At 43.6% G+C, this 20,553-nt stretch overlaps 1 protein-coding gene across 2 annotated transcripts; it reads right to left on the reverse strand.

The window, feature by feature from the left end:
• Positions 1 to 10,230: 10,230 nt before the first annotated feature.
• LOC139414946 (N-myc proto-oncogene protein-like) lies at positions 10,231 to 18,476 on the reverse strand. Of its 2 annotated transcripts, none has more exons than XM_071162601.1 (3): positions 17,151 to 17,273; positions 16,075 to 16,765; positions 10,231 to 12,736 (listed from the first exon to the last, which is right to left on the reverse strand). In XM_071162601.1, exons 2-3 carry the CDS (start codon positions 16,742 to 16,744, stop codon positions 11,943 to 11,945), a joined length of 1,464 nt encoding a protein of 487 aa, XP_071018702.1. In that variant the 5' UTR covers positions 16,745 to 16,765; positions 17,151 to 17,273; the 3' UTR covers positions 10,231 to 11,942. The 2 variants fall into 2 exon arrangements, with proteins under 2 accessions (XP_071018702.1, XP_071018701.1); XM_071162600.1 differs by lacking the exon at positions 17,151 to 17,273 and adding an exon at positions 18,401 to 18,476 and having other exon boundaries at positions 11,853 to 12,736.
• Between the last annotated feature and the right edge of the window lie 2,077 nt (positions 18,477 to 20,553).

The raw sequence follows: 20,553 nt of genomic DNA on the forward strand, positions 1-20,553 counted from the left end.
AGGGTTAAGGGTTAAGGGTTAGGGTTAAGGGTTAGGGTTAGGGTTAAGTGTTAGGGTTAAAGGTTAAGGGTTAGGGTTAAGGGTTAGACCTGGCTGGGTTTATATCTTATCCTGCATGGTTATAAGGGTTAGGGTTAAGGGTTAGGGTTAAGGGTTAGGGTTAAGGGTTATGGTTAAGGGTTAAGGGTTAGGGTTAGGGTTAAGGGTTAAGGGTTAGGGTTAAGGGTTAGGGTTAAGGGTTAAGGGTTAGGGTTAAGGGTTAAGGGTTAGGGTTAGGGTTAGGGTTAGGGTTAAGGGTTAGGGTTAAGGGTTAGACCTGGCTGGGTTTATATCTTATCCTGCCTGGTTATGGGTGAAAACAACCTTTTTGGGCAATAACACATACAATTGTATGAGACTGTATGGATTGTGAAAAACAAGGATTTACATTTGAGAATTTACGTGTGTCAAGTTATCCTGTGTCACATTATCCTTCATCCAAACCCAAACCCTGACAGACTACAACTGGTTTTATGCTGACCACAATACATTCAGCATCCTGTAAAACCATACTATACATTCAAATCAAACTTTATTTGTCACATGCGCCGAATACAACAATGTGTAATGCTTAGCGTGAAATGCTTCGTATAGTAGCGGTTACCTTGAAGTGGTCAGCATAAAAATACAGTTGCAACGATAGTTTCCATGAAGAAATTACCTGTAACAGAAGTATTTCACTGCCACCCTTCTACCCATGAGTGCTGTGTTCTGGCAATTCATTTGGCCAGCCAGTCCATGGGTCATGTTCGTCAGGCACCAACCAGACTGAAACAGGGAGGCACCACCTGAACCTGTCTAATAAGATACACTAATTGTTATTTTTTCGTTTCAAAGTGTTTTGCTACCGGTGTGCCTTGCTGTCCCACTTCCCTGATTAGAAGTATAGAAGGGAAAGTCCTGACCTACAAGATGTTAGATAAGGCATGTTGTCATAGTTGTACTGCACATCTGCCTGGCAGAAACCGTCACTATGGCTGCATCACAAATAACACCCTGTGGACCCTTGTCAATAGTAGTGCACGATATATCTTTTTTACCTTCATTTAACTAGACAAGTGAGTTAATTAAGAACAAATTCTTATTTTTAATGACAGCCTAGAAACAGTGGGTTAACTGCCTTGTTCAGGGGCAGAATGACAGATTTGTACCTTGTCAGCTTGGGGATTTGAACTTGCAACCTCTCGGTTACTAGTCCAAAGCTCGAACCACTAGGCAACCCTGCTGCCCCATATTGAATATGGGGCCATTTGTGACACAGCCATAGCGACTAACAATGACAATGGCAAATTATTATCACTGGTCAAGAAACCGAAGAGATGAAACGCAATCATTGGATGTCATGTCCCACAGGAGATCGGGGAGTGACACACAGTTTGAGGGACACAGCCGCTTAACAGCCGTTAGCTTTACCTCACACAATGGCTTCAAAGCATAGCCGTGCTAGCATGAGAAGACGCCGCTCACGCGATCGGTGCAGTACAACAATGGCATTTAAAGCCCATTCAGAATACCTGAATGGACCAATGGACAGGTGAATGGTTCCAAATAAACATGCTATGTCTATTATTATATTCATTCAGAGATACTAGTACGTACATGCCCTTTAAACCCAATTGTGAAGGCCTTATACAGATGGGTTTGAGAAGCTTGTTTTATTTACATGAAATTAGGTTAATCTTTTGTGATTAACTTGAATGAAGTTGTAGAGCCATAATGATACTTAATACTAGTGGGATGAAGGAAGAGTCCCATAGAATAGGCTTTGTCCCTTCTAGTAATTCTACTTCTAGGGCCTTAACATCCCCATTTTGATCTTCTCCTTGAACCTGCTCTCTCGCTCTCGCTCTCTCTCTCTCTCTCTCTCTCTCTCCCTCTCTCTCTCAATTTAAATTTAAGGGGCTATATAGGCATGGGAAACATATGTTTACAATGCCAAAGCAAGTGAAGTAGATAATAAACAAAGTGAAATAACAATCACAAAACTTCCAAAATAATAAAAACATTTCAAATGTCATATTATGTCTATATACAGTGTTGTAATAATGTGCAAAGAGTTAAAGTACAAAAGGGAAAATAAATAAACATAAATATGGGTTGTATTTACAATGGCGTTGGTCAGTGTTTGCCCTTTTCTTGTGGCAACAGGTTACAAATCTTGCTGCTGTGATGGCACACTGTGGTGTTTCACCAAATAGATATAGGATTTTATCAAAATTGGATTTGTTTTCAATTTTTTTATGGTCACAGGAAGTGCAGCTCAGTTTCCATCTCATTTTGTGGGCAGTGTGCACATAGCCTGTCTTCTCTTGATAGCCAGATCTGCCTACGGTGGCCTTTCTCAATAGCAAGGCTATGCTCACTGAGTCTGTACATAGTTTCACACCCTGATCTGTTTCACCAGTCCTTGTGTTTTTCTCCACTCCCCTACAGGTGTTGCCCATCTTCCCCATTATCCCCGGTGTATTTATACCTGTGTTCTCTGTTTGTCTGTTGCCAGTTCGTCTTGTTTGTCAAGTCAACCAGTGCCTGCCCCTGACTCTGATCCTGCCTGCCTGACCACTCTGCCTACCCCTGACTCTGATCCTGCCTGCCTGACCACTCTGCCTGCCCCTGAGCCTGCCCCTGAGCCTGCCTGACCACTGGCCCCAGGACCAGCTTGCTTAGGGGGCTCTTCTCCAGGTTCATCTCTCTGTAGGTGATGGCTTTGTTATGGAAGGTTTGGGAATCGCTTCCTTTTAGGTGGTTGTAGAATTTAACGGCTCTTTTCTGGATATGGATAATCAGTGGGTATCATCCTAATTCTGCTCTGCATGCATTATTTGGTGTTTTACGTTGTACACAGTTTTTTTTTCAGAATGCTGCATGCAGAGTCTCAATTTGGTGTTTGTCCCATTTTGTGAATTCTTGGTTAGTGAGCAGACCCCAGACCTCACAACCATACTAATGGATTCTATAACTGATTCAAGTATTTTAAGTCAGATCCTAATCGGTATGTCGAATGTTATGTTCCTTTTGATGGCATAGAAGGCACTTCTTACCTTGTCTCTGAGATCGTTCACAGCTTTGTGGAAGTTACCTGTGGCACTGATGTTTAGGCCGGGGTATGTATAGTTTTTTGTGTGTTCTAGGGTAACGATGTCTAGATGGTATTTCTATTCGTGATCCTGGCAACTGGACCTATTTTTACTGAGATTTACTGTCAGGGCCCAGGTCTGACAGAATCTGTGCAGAAGATCTAGGTGTTGCTGTAGGCCCTCCTTGGTTGCGGACAGAAGCACCAGATCATCAGCAATCAGTAGACATTTTACTTCAGATTCTAGCAGGGTGAGGCCTGGTGCTGCAGACTGTTCTAGTGCCCTCGCCAATTTGTTGACTTATATGTTGAAGAGAGTGGGGCTTAAGCTGCATCCCTGTCTCATCCTACAGCCCTGTGGAAAGAAATGTGTGTTTTTTGCCAATTTTAAACGTGCACTTGTTGTTTGTGTGCATGGATTTTATAATGTTGTATGTTTTTCCCCCAACACCACTTTCCATCAATTTGTATAGCAGACCCTCATGTCAAATTGAGTCTAAAGCTTTTTTGAAATCAACAAAGCATGAGAAGACTTTTCCTTTGTTTTGTTTTGTTTTGTTTGTCAATTAAGGTGTGCAGGGTGAATACATCGTCTGTCGTACGGCAATTTGTTGTTTTTTTGTGTCAAATGTGTCTCCACTTTTGTGTATTGGTGTGATCAGTCATTGGTTCCAAATATTGGGGAAGATGCCAAATTGGGTGTGTTTTCGAATTCTTTGTATATCTGTGTAATCTGAGGGAAATATGTGTCTCTAATATGGTCCTACATTTGGCAGGAGAATAGGAAGTGCAGCTCAGTTTCCACCTAATTTTGTGGCAGTGTGCACATTGCCTGTCTTCTCTTGAGAGCCAGGTCTGCCTATGGCGATCTTTCTCAATAGCAAGGCTATGCTCACTGAGTCTGTACATAGTCAAAGCTTTCCTTACGTTTGGGTCAGTCACAGTGGTCAGGTATTCTGTCACGGTGTACTCTCTGTTTAGGGCCAAATAGCATTCTCGTTTTCTCCGTTGTTTTGTTATTCTTTCCAATGTGTCACAGTAATTATCTTTTAGTTTTCTCGTGATTTGGTTGGGTCTAATTGTATTGCTATCCTGGGGCTCTGTGGGGTCTGTTTGTGTTTGTGAACAAAGCCGCATGACAAGCTTGCTTAAGGGCTCTTCTCCAGGTTCATGTCTCTGTAGGTAATGGCTTTGTTATGGAAGGTTTCGGAATCGCTTCCTTTTACGTGGTTGTAGAATTTAACGTCTCTGTTCTGGATATTGATCATTAGCGGGTATCGGCCTAATTCTGCTCTGCATGCATTATTTGGTGATTTACGATGTACGCAGAGGATATTTTTGCAGAATTCTGCATGCAGAGTTTCTCTCTCTCTCCCTCTCTCTCCCTCTCGCTCTCTGCCAAGGCCATCTTTTTTTCCCTTCAAAACATCCACTTGAAAGGCTATTCAAAGATTTTTCAATGAATCCCCTCTGCATGTGTGTGTAGAGAGAGAGAGAGAGAGAGAGAGAGAGAGAGAGAGAGAGAGAGTGGGGGGAAATAGAAAGGGAGAACGTTGTTTTGGTGGCGGTACTACAGTACCATCTGTATGCTAATCTCCTCAGACTCTGGTCAATTTTGATCAAACGCTCAGTGGCCTCCCTCCCTCTCTCTTTCCATCCCTCTCTTCTTTTCTCTCTCTCTACCTCCTTCTCTTTTCTTTCCCTGCCTCCCTCTCTCTCAGTCACCCACCCTTCCCCTCTCTTTCTCTCTCTCCTCTGTGTTCTCAGTAATTACTGGAGCTCCACTGCCCTTTGTGTGGGCCACATATTACCCCCTACAGCAGCAGGCAACCCTTGAGTAAACCCCACCTCCCTTCTCCCCCCTGATTCACCACATAGTGTCCATTCCCTCACCCCAAAGCTCTCTCCTCAGCCCTCACCCCAAAGCACTCCCCCAAACAACCTCTCCTCACCCCCCTTAACACTATTCTGCTTATCCCCCCCCCCCCCCCACACCACACACACCACACACACGCACGCACGCACTCTTCCCCAGCACCTGTGACTATATTTCCCTGACCCACACCAGATGGTTGGCCCCCTGGTATCAATGGCAAGGCCCTCGGCAAACAGAGGCAGTTGTGGCACATTGGGCATGCTTTGTCTAGGCAGAGGTTGGCCACGTCTTGCGGAATACAATACACACACACACACGCTGTATACAGTTAACATACTGAATACAGTTAACATGCTGTATACAGTTAACATGCTGTATACAGTTAACATGCTGTATACAGTTAACATACTGAATACAGTTAACATGCTGAATACAGTTAACATGCTGTATACAGTTAACATGCTGAATACAGTTAACATGCTGTATACAGTTAACATACTGTATACAGTTAACATACTGAATACAGTTAACATGCTGTATACAGTTAACATGCTGTATACAGTTAACATGCTGAATACAGTTAACATGCTGAATACAGTTAACATGCTGTATACAGTTAACATGCTGTATACAGTTAACATGCTGAATACAGTTAACATGCTGTATACAGTTAACATGCTGAATACAGTTAACATGCTGTATACAGTTAACATGCTGAATACAGTTAACATGCTGTATACAGTTAACATGCTGTATACAGTTAACATGCTGAATACAGTTAACATGCTGAATACAGTTAACATGCTGTATACAGTTAACATGCTGAATACAGTTAACATGCTGTATACAGTTAACATGCTGAATACAGTTAACATACTGAATACAGTTAACATACTGTATACAGTTAACATGCTGTATACAGTTAACATGCTGTATACAGTTAACATGCTGAATACAGTTAACATGCTGAATACAGTTAACATGCTGTATACAGTTAACATGCTGAATACAGTTAACATGCTGTATACAGTTAACATGCTGAATACAGTTAACATGCTGTATACAGTTAACATGCTGAATACAGTTAACATGCTGTATACAGTTAACACGCTGTATACAGTTAACACACTGTATACAGTTAACATACTATATACAGTTAACACGCTGTATACAGATTGCATGTCTCTCCAGTACAATAGCAGTGATGTAACAGTTCTTCATCTCTCCCTCTTCTCACCCCTACCTGGGCTTGAACCAGGGACCCTCTGCACACATCAACAACTGCCTCCCACGAAGCATCGTTACCTATTGCTCCACAAAAGCCCCGGCCCTTTGAACAGCTACTTCAAGGTATCAGAGTGAGTGACGTCACCGATTGAAACGCTATTAGCGCACACCCCGCTAACTAGCTAGCCATTTCACAGCGGTTACATAAACAGTGTTGTCAGTGGTGCTAGTTGTAATGGTATCAAATGGACCTGTAAGACAAATACTCACACGAAAAGTAACTACCCTGGCACGCTGTGTGTGTTTTCATGCATCGTTTAGTCACAGTAATTAAACTTCTCCAAGCTCTGATGCTGCTGATGGTCCTTTGTAGCCTACTAAACGTGCTAACTGTCTGGCACTCAGCACTCTATTGTCCCTTTAATCACTCTGACATCCACTCAAATGTATTCAAAAATCTAATCAAACACTTCATGAGAGCCCATGGGCTCATGTTGTGAAACATTTCAATAGTCTATGCAATTGCACAAGAAAACAGATTGATGGCCTCTACTAAAAAGAGGAGTATCCCATCAGCTTTCTATAGGCTAGGCCTACTATATTTATTTCTCAACTTTCCTAATATTAAGCACATTGCTTATATTTACAACAGGTGTATAGCTGGCTGGCATGAAAATAAACCAGGGGGAAAAGCGTCCTCCATTCGCTATTTAAGTGCATAGATGAAATTCATTTTTTCTGTTTCGAGACAGGTGCATGATAATTGTCCATTCTAAATCAAACCAAATTTCACACATATATTATTTAGTATATGTAAAGAGAAGATTAATAGTCTGATGGGTGACAATATTACCCTCTCACTTGTGACTAATATATTATCACTTGTGCCCAGCATAAGAAACAATGGCTTATTTTTGTAACTTTTTCGAATCATAGTCGCACACCTCATGTAGACTAGCCCATAGGCCTATATGTTCAATATTAGTTATATATTAGTGTTTGTATCACAACTAAAGTGGTCAAATAACTTCTTACAATGAAGCACATTAATCCGCTTTACAAGGGGAGTAGAGCCTAACTGGCATACATAAGTGCCGCGTGAATTTCAAGTTTGGGGAAGATAATTTTCACCATAAAAATGCACCTTTATAATAGAAGCATTACATGCATAATTGCATTTGCGGTCACTTTTGATAATGCTGTTTTCCTCTAATGGAACATTCACGCTTATCTTCACTTGTAGCCTGTGAGAAAGACCCGGTCATGTGATGGAGCACGCAGCACTCAGGGAGAAGAGCACAAAGGCCAATGACCGGAAAAGGCATGGATTTCCTTTAGGGTGCATTACGGCCACACAAAGGGGATGCCACTGTGACATTCTAGACATTATCAAGTGCTTGTCAAATTGTGAATGAGTGACTGATATAGTGTGTATTGCCTATGCAAAAAACACAAAGCAGAGCTCATGCTTTTCAAGCAACTTTTTCAAATCATCATTAGAGTTGCGTCCTGCAGCCTTACAATGCATCTAAACATATAGCCCAAACATTTGTAGAACAACTAAAGTTACATTAATAACTCTAAATTAAGCATATTTCTTGGTTAACCTATTTCTTGGTTAACCGCTCAACACAGAATAGCCGTGTTCACTCCCTCAAATAATTTAGAGAAAATATACTTTCTATTTTATTCAGCTTTGTTAAATTGTATTCTTCATACTATAAAATAATGCCAGGGAATGCTAAGCAAATATTGTCTGCTAAATGAACTAGTGTAGCCCACAGCCATTTGGCTAACATAAGGACAACTCAGAGTATGTTGTTCTGTTCTTCTGAAATAGACTACATTTTCTTCATATCATGTTTCATATCATGCTTCTTAGACCTGTCTATAATAAATAATGGATTTATTGTGAAGGTGTACTATATCACATGGAATTATTAGACTTTTTAAAATGTAGATGTTCCAGGCAGGCAGGCAGGTTTACAAAGAGAGCGAGACAGGCAGGCAGACAGACACAGACAAGCAAACAGACAGTCAGAGAGAAAAGTGCAACAGGCAGGCAGACAGGCAGGGAGGGGGATAATGTGTATTAATCAGGGAGAAGCCCAGGCCATATGTCTGCTTAATGCAGGAGACTGCTGGCCAGGGACTTCAACTTCACAACATAAACAATTAACCTCATGTCAGGAAGAAGAGCAGCTTTACTGTAACACAAGTGTGAGGGTACTGTGTGTGTGTGTGTGTGTGTGTGTGTGTGTGTGTGTGTGTGTGTGTGTGTGTGTGTGTGTGTGTGTGTGTGTGTGTGTGTGTGTGTGTGTGTGTGTGTGTGTGTGTGCATAACATATTAGGACATGTATACCAGTTGAATTATACCATTTGAATTCTCAACTGTAATAATTGTTTTTCAGAATCCATACAGTCTCATAAAATGGTATGTGTTTATTGCCCAAAAAGGTTATTTTCACCCATAACCATGCAGGATAAGATATAAACCCAGCCAGGCCTAACCCTTAACCCTAACCCTTAACCCTAACCCTTAACCCTAACCCTTATAACCATGCAGGATAAGATATCAACCCAGCCAGGCCTAACCCTTAACCCTAACCCTAACCCTAACCCTTAACCCTAACCCTAACCCTTATAAACAGGCAGGATAAGATATAAACCATTAGCAGATGGTAGGGGATGACTCCCTGAGATCACACACACACAAAGACACCAGACCCCTGTTATGTTATCCACCAGACAGTAAGACCCCCCCCCCCCCCCCCCCCACACACTCCCTCCAGGTGTCTCAATCCAAACATGGTGGAATCCTAAACTAATTTATAATTTGTCCCCATACTGCACTCTCTTTTCAGGAATTCAACAAGAACATTCAGTTCCTAGTCAAAGAGGGATAACTTGACACAGAGAGCGGGCACAAAGGCATAAATAAATATACAATGTAGGCTATGTATTTTTTATGACAGTGGCCCTCAAAATTCCAGAGAGAAAGGGTGTTGACCAGACTCCAGAGAGAAAGGGTGTTGACCAGACTCCAGAGAGAAAGGGTGTTGACTAGACTCCAGAGAGAGGTGAGTGTGTGTGTGTGACACGTGGCTGGCTGAAGTAGAGTGTGGCGAGAGGAGGGATGGGCGAGAGAAGAGGGTGGGGAAGGGGGAGGAAAGAGAAGGGGATGAGAGCCATGTGGTTGATGTTTGTAAATAGTATACAGCGTTGCTCTGGTATTGTAGTGGAGAGGAGGGAAGAGAGATCAGTAGACAGGCCACACATGAGCAGGGACACAGAAATCACATGCACACACTAAAACAGAGAAATACACACATGCACACCGAACACACACACACACACACAAATAAATCAAAACACTCACTCACGCTCGCTGCCTGCCACTCCGCAGCTGCACCAGTTTCCATGGCAACGGTGGCAAAAGATTTTGGAAGAGCAGAGTGTGTGTGTGTGTGTTCATATCCACTTGAAGTGTGTGTGCGAGTGGTTGTGGTGAGATTTATATAGATTGCTGAGGCAATGGATTCTAAGGACTCAGCTCTTTTCCCTTTGAGAGACAGACACTAGTCTGTCAGGGCAGTCAAATAAACAGAGATGGTAAGATAGGAGCTTGATGGGGCTCTTAAAGGGCAATTCCACCAATTTTCATTATCTCCCACACCATACCAGTGTCCACACGTGAAAACTAGGCGTTTCTATGATCTGTGTTTTAATTAAGAGAAGAAAAGTCCTAAAAAAATGCTTATCTGTGACATCACAGGGTAGGATTAAATGTAAGAAAAACAATGATTTTCAAAACCTACAACTAGTTTTTAGCTCGAGGGAGGGTATTGTCTTGCTCCTCACGTCCCAGCGTATCTCATAGTTTAAAAAAATAATTGTTTTTCAAATTCTTTTATTTCTTTATATTTCTTTCTACAAAATGTAGAAATGCGTTGTTTTCACATATGTTGACACTGGTATTGTGCTGGAGATAAATAAAACTGAGGTTGAAAAGTGGTGGAATTGACCTTTAATGATACAACCCCTACACAGACAGACAGATGGAGAGAAACAGTACACAAACCTGGTATTGATTTATATTCTACTACATGTTTGCTTTGGCAATGTTACTTCTCACATTTTTCATGACAATAAAGCTTCTTGAATTTAAAGTGAGTGAGTGAGTGAGTCAGAAAGAGAGATACAAAAAGACAGAGATATTTAAATACTTCCACTGATGTGTAGTTCACAGTATCAGTGACGACGAATGACTCATGTCCACACACAGAGGTGTTTATTTTCAATGTCTATTTATTTGTCAAAATGAGGTATTTCAAAGTGCTGAGTTGGAGCACTACATGTAAATGATATGAACGAAGAAAAAAACCTATTCCGTTCACCCAGAAAGGTCTATGCACCCGACAGTTACAAATACTTAAACAAATGGGGAGAAATAAAGAGAAAGGAAAAGGCGGTAGAACAAATGTTTTGATAGAGAGAGAAAGAAAAAAAGGACGAGATAAAGAGATATCTACCGAGAACTCATTTTCCGTACGAAAATATAACTATCAAATGTAGTATGTATCACAGTCACACTAAAGGGTCATAAAGGTGTAGAATTGGAATCATGGTACAATACAAAGCAGGGGGGGGGGACGTTTTATATTACAAAGTTTCGTTGCCCTCGAGGCATTGCAGTACTTTTTTAATAACGTTTCCAGTCTAGTTATTGGCAGCTTTTGGACATAAAATGTATAAAAACTCAAAGATAAAAATGTATATAAAACAAGGCAGATTCTGAGTGTATTTGTACTGTTATTTACAAAAGTGTCGGCTAGCAAGGTGCACATTATACCGCGGTTTCCTGGTGTACAGGTGTCTTCTGTTTGCAGCTGTGAAGGCGTAGAAAGCATTTTCTGCTACTAAGTGTGAACTTTGAACTCTCCAACCAACTCTGACGCTATGCCCAGTGTGTATTCATTAGGCACACAATGGAGCAAAATGGAATGAAACAGAGAGGGAATACCTGATCGTGTCCATTGAGAAATGCTTATTTTCACTTTCCGTTGCAAAACATTTTGCCACGATGTGCCCTCATGAACAAGACCCCTTTGAAAGTCACCTGGTTTGGGTTAGGGCTATAAGTGTCACATTGAGTACAACAAGAAACAAGAAACAACAAGAAATAGAGAGAGGACCTCGTTCTATTCTCTTCTTTCCTTCTTCCCAATGTGACCGGATTGAAAAACGTAGAACCCTAAACATTCTTAACGTCAACAAATGTGCAAAAAAAGTGGCGTCAGTGAATGTCCCGTCCACCCCGTCATTTGTCGCTCACGTGTTTGTGTGTGTGTGTGTGTATGCATATATATAAGTTGAGACAAAGCGAGGGGGAGGGGGGTCATCTGGGTGTGTCTGAGTGTATATATGTGTGTGTGTGTGTGTGTGTGTGTGTGTGTATGTGTATGTGTCTATGTCCGTGTGTATATATCAAATCAAATGTTATTTGTTACATGCGCCGAATACAACCTTACAGTGAAATGCTTACTTACAAGCCCTTAACCAACAATGCAGTTTTAAGAAAAGCATTTTTTATATATGTGTGTGTGTGTGTCTATGTGTGTGTGTGTGTGTGTGTGTGTGTGTGTGTGTGTGTGTGTGTGTGTGTGTGTGTGTGTGTGTGTGTGTGTGTGTGTGTGTGTGTGCATCATGTGCCACTAAAAAGTCTTAGCAAGTCCTGGCCTGCTCGAGTCGCTTCATTAGCTGGTGCCTCCGTGCCTGCAGCCTGTCCTTCTCCTGAGTCAGCCGCAGTTCATCCGTCTCCAGCGACGACACATACTCAGCCGCTTTCTTCAAGATCAGCACCTTGGCCGCCTTCTCGTTCCTCGCCAGTTCGGGCACATGATCGCGGAGCGTGAGGAAACTTGAGCGCAGGTCGTTGCGCCGCTGGCGTTCCAGGATATTGTGGTTTCGCCGCCGTTCGGAGTCTTCGGAGTCGGAGTTACCGGAGGAGCCGCCGCGTGGGCTACTGGCACCGCTGGCGTGGCGTTTGGATCTAGAACCCAGCATTGTTGATGATGGCACAGTCAGGGAGCCGCAGAATGTCGAGGATGATGGCGATGATGATGAAGAGGTGGCACGGGAGTATTGACGAGGAGCGTTAGATGACTTGTGTTTCTTGGAGGGGGGCGCGTGGTCGTCGTCAGAGGCGTACGGCGAGGGTGCGGCGTAGTTGTGCTGCTGCTGGTGGACCGAGCTCCGCTTGAGGATCAACTCCTGCCCATGACAGTTTGACCCCGCAGACCACCGGTTGCTGACGAATCGGCTCACGACACCAGATGAGACCACAGCCCCAGAAGCGGTGCCAGTCTTCGACCGCACCGAGATGGTGACCGTGCCAGTCGCCATTGGCGACAAGCCACGCCGCTTCTCCACTGTGACCACATCGATCTCTTCGCCGTCTGAGTCGTCATCGTCCTCATCTTCCTCCTCATCTTCGTCATCATCTTCATCATCTTCTTCTGGGAAAGGAAACAAGAAGTGTGAGTTGGTTAATCGTTCTGACTAGTCAACTGCGGGAACTATGTCACCTATGTGTGCTCACAGGTGACAGGTCAAATCCAATGAATTGGTCACATTCACATGGTTAGCAGATGTGAGTGTAGCGAAATGCTTGTGGTTCTAGTTCCGACAGTGCAGCAATATCTAACAATTCTACCTGTGTAAAGGAATGGAATAAGAATATATAAATATATGGATGAGCAGTGTCAGAGCGGCATAGGCTAAGATGCAATAGATAGTATAGAATAGAGTATCTACATATGAGATGGGCTCACTGTGTGTGTGTGTGTGTGTGTGTGTGTGAGAGCATGCGTGTGTGGGAAAAGTGAGAGCATTGCTCAACTCTCTTATTGCTGACTGTCAGTCACTAATCTGGCCCACAGGCTTTTTACATGCTTCATCTTGTAGACCAGCTGGATTCGTTCTAGTTTTTCAGGCTATTCCTGCTCATCTTTATCGTCTACAGTTTGAATGTTTGAGTGGTGTCCCTGTTCACTCTCTCTTGAAAAGGTTCTGACATCCCCAGTTAGGCAGTTAGTGATGATGACACGAGATATGCAAAGCATTTAACAGTCATATTCCTGATCAGTTTTATCTTGAGGTGTTTCAAAAAAAGTAAGTTGACTTTTTTCAATATTTACCGGCTTCTTTATCTTTAGTACACCTGAGCCAAGACATTACAGCCGTGACTTATCAGAAGACTTATCATGTAATACAAATAAAGGAATAGAAATAATCATGCGCAGGCCTCTTTGAAGCTGTAAGAAGAGGAAGTTGTGGATCGTGAAGCGGCAGGTGATTGAGGCCAGCAGCCCCAGTTAAAATGCCTTTGTGAAAACAGCTATCATTATCAGCTCAGTCGTTCATAAAGCAGTGAGGCATTTTACAGCTTACTGTAACCCACTTCTCACGGCCAAACCCTCGGGAGGCAGTCTCTCTCTCTCTCTCTCTCTCTCTCTCACACACACTGAGAAGGAAGACAGTCTCTCTCTCTCTCTCTCTCTCTCTCTCACACACACACACTGAGAAGGGAGACAGTCTCTCTCTCTCTCTCTCACACACTGAGAAGGAAGACAGTCTCTCTCTCTCTCTCTCACACACACTGAGAAGTTGGCACGGGAATCAAAACACAACCACACCACAGGTTCTCAGCTGGGTGATTATGGGGATGTCTGGCCTCTCCTCCTCTTTTCCCTCCCTCTCCTCCTCTTTCCCCCCTCTCCTCCTCTCCCCCCTCTCCTCTTCTTTCCCCCCTCTCCTCTCCTCTTTTCCCTCTCTCCTCTTTTCCCTCCCTCTCCCCTCTCCTCTTTTCTCTCTCCTATTTTCTCCCACTTTCTCTCTAGACAGACCACATGTGAAGCTGAGACAGCCTGGGCAATATGATATTTGGCTCAGGGGGAAAGTGTGTAGGTGGTACTAGTGAGTCTATCTCTAGGGGTAGATGTCAATAGTATAAAGTGACATCCTCTCCTCGTCTCCTTTCCTCATCCTGCAATGATGTGAAAGAGCTGGTCTGGTGAAAGCCAACACCTGGTTTTCCAAAAGATCAGTGCAGATGAAGACGAGAGGGTGAAGCGAGGGAGACACTTTAAACTATTGACATGTATCCTTCATTGGTGTCACAGATACACATGTCACAGGTGCCTTTGGCTTCCAGGTATACTGTAGGCTATCATACTGCAAGCTATCATACTGAAGGCTATCATACTGTAGGCTATCATACTGCAAGCTATCATACTGTAGGCTATCATACTGCAAGCTATCATACTGAAGGCTATCATAATGCAAGCTATCATACTGTAGGCTATCATACTGCAAATTGTCATACTGAAGGCTATAATACTGTAGGCTATCATACTGAAGGCTATCATACTGCAAATTGTCATACTGTAGGCTATCATATTGAAGGCTATAATACTGTAGGCTATCTAATAAGTGTTTTATGTGTCAGCATTTGATTCTTGAGCCATTCCTCTATCTGATATTGGGGGCCAAATGCCTATTATGTGCCTATAGGTATTTAACGTGGAGAGGATATCTGATGGTATCTATAGACACCGTCTGTATCTGCCTTTCAAGCATGCGGTGTGTCTACTATTCTATTTTATGGTGAGGTAAGCTCGGATAAAAGAGAGAGAGTCGCGACTTAACACTGCCAGCGTCAGAAGAGGCCCTAGCAAATGTTTTTTTTTTATCTCCAGGCTGGCGGGGCAGCGGGGGGAGGCGGTGGAGCGGCGCCAGAGAGACAGCTGTCGAGATGGGAGCGCCTGTTCAAAGCTGTCAGCCCCCTAAAGAAAATGGGCCCTCCCCCTCCTCTTCTCTCCAGCTCTTTCTTTCCCCGCCGTCCGGTCAAAGGGGGTGTGTTTTGGCAAAGCACTATAGCTCGAGCCTCGAGGCGGCGCTGCCAAGTTGGAAGTCTCTCTCTCTTTTTTTACTACCGTTTCACAGACGCGCCACAAAGAACTATAGTAAAGACTCACGTGTGTTTTTCGTTGGCCTACCAGACTTCCATGGTAGTTGCCAAACGATACATGTATGCTCAACGAAGTTGGACCATTTAAGAATGTTCGAAGAACCTATTATCCTGTTATTACAAAGGTTTTATTGTCCACTTTGTTGTTATCGACCGACCCCCTTTACAAACCACACCCACACACATCCTCAACACCGAACACAATAGTCGCTATAAATGGCATTTTACAAAATGACGTCTAGTTTACCCGGGTTGAACATTGAATAGGCCTAAGCAATTCCACACCTATGGAGCCCTAGGTATTTCCAAATCATTGCGTAAGGTGCTTAATCATAGCCTCCAACGAACCATATCAATAAATCCGTTTACTTCTGTACGTCTACCTGCGCGGAAGCGTCAAGTAGAGCCTACATTGCCCTTTTACAACCCGTCTGTTTAGTTGTTCGGTGTCTTTTTGTTAGATGCCGACTAGGTCTAAATCAGTAATACACACAATCCTCCAATTTTACAGCTATCTGCCGGATGAAGCGCCTGCCTATTACATAAACCCTCTCACGCACTGCCACCACCATTTACTGCCGGCATGTGGAACGTAACTACGTAATCCGATTCTGTGCTGTCATATGAACTTTCAATCACCCCAATTAGCACTAACCTAATAATAATAATAACAATAATGTAGCAGAATGACGTCAATTCAACAAAATAAAACAGGGTATGTGGATGAGTATTGTGTTATTAGGGTATCTGCTGTTGTACTGTGGGCACTGTAACCAAAACAAAAGCTATTGTGCGCATTCATCCTCGCCAAAGGTATCTGCTTACCGGAGTCGCTCGGAGTTTCCTCTGCGCTACAGTGGGCAGTAGTGGCGGGGGCCGTCCCAGGTGGACATATGCTGCTGCTGCTACCGTTTCTTTTGTTGATGGGGAAAGGGAAGACTATCGTGGGGTCCACACTCAGCTCCGGCGCCTTGGTTGTGATGGCCGCGGCGGTAGTGACATTTTTACTAACTCCACAGGCAGCCGCGGTGGAGATGGCTTTGCCTAGCTTTTCTGTGACCACCCTCTGGAGCTTTTCCCTGGCCGAGAAGCCGCTCCACATACAGTCCTGAATGATAATGGAGTTGGGGTTACTATCCAAAGCGGAGCAGCCGCCGAACAGGTCTCCGTCCGACGCGCCCCAAATATCGTCTTCGGGCAGGAACAGGAGCTCTGAAGCCCAGTCGCAGCCAAGCGGGTCGCCTAATCCAAAACCCATGGGACCTGCTGCCGAGTCGCCTCTGTCTCCCCCGGACGCGAAGGCCAGCTCCCCCGGTAGCGCCGCTCGGCTCGGGGAGAGGGGCGGCGTGGGCAGCAACTCGAATTTCTTCCAGATGTCCTCTCCGGGTGGCGCAGAGTCGGGACCGCAGAAATAGAAGTCATCCTCGCCCGGGTAGAAGCAGGGTTGTAGAGAGTCGAACTCCATGTCGGAATTTTTACCTATAATCGCCGGCATTTTATCCCACACTTGGAAATCCTGCAAAGAGGGATAGTTTAGACACAATGGAATAAGACACACACCGACATAAAGTTCCTATCGAAAAGACCAGATACCTAACACCTTATGCACAACATTCTACAGTCAGTCCTAAAAGTCTTACAGATCCATTGGAAAGCACAGAGGCCAGTGCGCGTAAAACGTGTGGAAAGTCAGTTTTCCACTCTTCTTGGCATTATTCACACAATAATACCACAGTGGGCAATTATAATAACTATTAAAACACATATCTATGTTAAAGTCACATGACAATTCAATTCGTTTTAAAGTTAAGGATGACCATTTTAGAGTCAATATATAGAGAAAAAACCCGGAGTCAAATAATGTAAGCGACACTTTCACCTAAATATTGATTGATGCTCACCTCGCGTTGACTGATGTTGTGGTGTGAGTCGTGTTTTGTCTCTCGCTGTTCAGTGATAAACTAGATTAGGAGCACACATCTACTCTTGTGTCGCACAGACAGATCTCTGACACGCATTGTGCTGGGCTATGGAGTGTTATAGCCGTCCCTCAAACCTCTCTCTGAGTTGGAGGGAAGACTCCACCCACTTAGGGGCGTGGTGAGTGTGGTAGACTGCAGCGCTGCGGCGTGAGGCGGACGGGCTGGCTGTGTCGGCTCCAATAGGGTCGTCACTAGTTACCACTGCCACAAAGTCATAAACCCCGCAATTTCAAAAATGTATCTTCTTAAAATGTGATTTTAAACCTAAGCCTAACATGAACCCTTACTTTAAACACACTTCTATCCGTATACCTAACCCTAACCTTAAATGAATACAAAAAAGCACATTTCATTTTTATAAATTTGTGGTTGTGGTAACTAGTGGAAACCCTCATATAGCCTGCGACGGGCTCCATTACCCCTCCAAAGAATATATATTATATTATCATCCCTGAGCCTCTATTATGGCGAATTTCTTTCCCTTTTCAGAAATTGTTTGGGGAAAATTGTGGACAAATGCATAGGATATAGACTTTATTTTATGTATAAAGGCTTCACTAATATATGACAATGGTTTGTTACCCAGCAACCATAGCGTTTTGATGGAAGTAGGCCTGCTATTTGTTTAAAGATAATCATATCATGTCTTATACTCAATCAATCAAATGTATTTATAAAGCCCTTTTTGCATCAGCCGATGTCACAATGTGTTTATTCAGAAACCCAGTCTAAAACCCCAAACAGCAAGCAATGCAGATGTAGAAGCACGGTTTATACTGTCTTGTTATTAGGAAAGTCACGATGTCTTGGCACACTACTCAATGCTGGAGCTGAACTCAACTCTCACTATTGTCTGGGGGCATTGAGATAACCGCATAGAATGATCAAAGAGTCGGTATCACTGCGCCCTCACGCGGACACAGGATAACAGGAGGTTGAACGCATCAATACAATTAATCGCTGGTGTATGTTATCTGCGGTGAATTGTCGAACCATTTGTTGTTCTTTATAATGAAGATAAAGTATGAACCTGTTATTTTTAACTACTATTGGCAATTGATTAAACACATCCATACATTGAGCTGATTGGCTACGCGTTAAACCTATCATTCATTATATGCTACTGATTAAACACATCCATACATTGAGTTGATAGGATTTAAACCTACCATTATATTATTCTTTGTCTTCTTTGTCTACACATGTCCAGGGCGAGCAGAATCATCTGCGCTCAGGGGTTGTAACGTAACTCCACTGGCAGCGGTTAATGTAGCCTGCAGTCATCCCATTCCCTTACTCTAATAACAGGTTTGACGAAAATGTATCTGTAATTACGCGCACGGGCGGCGCATTGGCACGGGCACAGATACAGCATATTCCCTATCGACTTCTTGAGAGAAACTGTTCTGTTTACTTTACAACCAAACGAAATGACACAGCACTTGTTCTATAACATGTTTGTTCTAAACGAAATCACAAAGAGGATATCGAAAAAGAAACGTAAATATGTCTACATGTCTTTTGTGTCCACTGTGAAACGGGTCCTATGCAGTCAAGCTTTGATATAGTGGATAGGTTTTTAATCAGAAGCAGTAAAAGAAGACCTTTATATATGTGATTACAGAAAAAGACATGTACACAGGCCTACATATCTATATTTTCTCTTTTAAACCACTGAGCCATTCTACTACTACTAGACTATAATCCCATGACTGCATGGATATGTAGATATGTAGGCCCGTGTACATGTCTTTTTCTGTAATCACATATATAAAGGTATTCTTTTACTGCTTCTGATTAAAAACCTATCCACTATATCAAAGCTTGACTGCATAGGACTCGTTCCACAAGGCAAGCGTTTATATTGTTGACGGGTTGTTATCAGAACCAGTGGTGGAAGATGGGAGGGATGGTAAAGACCAGCAGCTGCTATCAGAGCAAGAAGAGTGGGAATTGGGATCTGTTTGGGAGGTGCAGGGCATTTCCTGGGAATACCAATACCACCTCGAACACCGGTTCCCTGGGATTGGGACAAGGAAGACTGGACGGGAGCTTCAATGAGATGTTCGCCCTTGTTTTCCTGTGACCCATAGGAACTGCTTCCTGTGTCAGAGAGAGGGAGTAATAACTAAGAGAAAGAGAGAGAGACATGGGGAAGGGAGGGAGGGAGGTAGAGGTAGGAAGGGAGAGATGAGAGAGAGAACGAGGGAGACATGGAGAAGGGAGGTAGGGAGAAACTAAGAGGGAGAGAGAGATGGGGAGGGAGGGAGGTAGAGGTAGGAAGCGAGCAATGAGAGAGAGAGAAGGAGGGAGACATGGAGAAGGGAGGTAGGGAGAAACTAAAAGGGGGAGGGAGGGTGGTAGAGGTAGGAAGGGAGCGATGAGAGAGAGAAGGAGGGAGAGAGAGGGAGTGAGACATGCAGAAGGGAGGTAGGGAGAGAGAGATGGGGAGGGAAGTAGAGGGAGGAAGGGAGCGATGAGAGAGAGAAGGAGGGAGAGAGAGGGAGGGAAACATGGAGAAGGGAGGGAAACATGGAGAAGGGAGGTAGGGAGAAACTGAGAGAGAGAGATGGAGAAGGGAGGGAGATAGAGGGAGGGAGGGAGGGAGCGAAGAGAGAGAGAGGGAGAGATGAGAAAGGGAGTGAGAGGGAGCAGAGAGCGAGAGAGAGAAGAGAGAAAGACAGAGGTAGAGAGAGGAAAGTGGTGTTGGGGGAAAAATATACAACATTATAAAATCCATGAACACAAACTACAAGTGTGTGGTTACAATTGGTAAAAAAATATATATTTCTTTCCACAGGGCCGTGGGGTGTGACAGGGATGCAGCTTAAGCCCCACCCTCTTCAACAAATATATCAATGAATTGACGTGAGCACTAGAAGAGTCTGCAACACCAGGCCTCACCCTCACCTCACAAGAATCTAAAATCAAATGTCTACTCATGATCTGGTGCTTCTGTCCCCAACCAAGGAGGGCCTACAGCAGCACCTAGATCTTCTACACAGATTCTGTCAGAACCTGGGCCCTGACAGTAAATATCAGTAAGACCAAAATAATGGTGTTTCAAAAAGGTTGAGTTGCCAGGACCACAAATACAAATTCTATCTAGATACCATTACCCTAGAGAACACAAAAAACTATACATACCTCAGCCTAAACATCAGCGCCACAGGTAACTTCCACAAAGCTGTGAACGAGCTGAGAGACAAGGAAAGAAGGGCCTATTATGCCATCAAAAGGAACATCAAATTAGCAATACATGCTAATTATCCAAGGAGCTATTCAACTCTACAACCACCTAAAAGGAAGCAATTCCCAAACC

This window comes from Oncorhynchus clarkii, chromosome 8 (assembly GCF_045791955.1).
Source record: "Oncorhynchus clarkii lewisi isolate Uvic-CL-2024 chromosome 8, UVic_Ocla_1.0, whole genome shotgun sequence".
Lineage (NCBI taxonomy): Eukaryota > Metazoa > Chordata > Actinopteri > Salmoniformes > Salmonidae > Oncorhynchus > Oncorhynchus clarkii.

Coding starts and splice junctions, on each gene's coding strand:
- LOC139414946 (XM_071162600.1), bottom strand. Junction 12,737..16,074: donor GGAAACTCCGAGCGACTCCG/GTAAGCAGATAC, acceptor TTCCTTTCCCAG/AAGAAGATGATGAAGATGAT.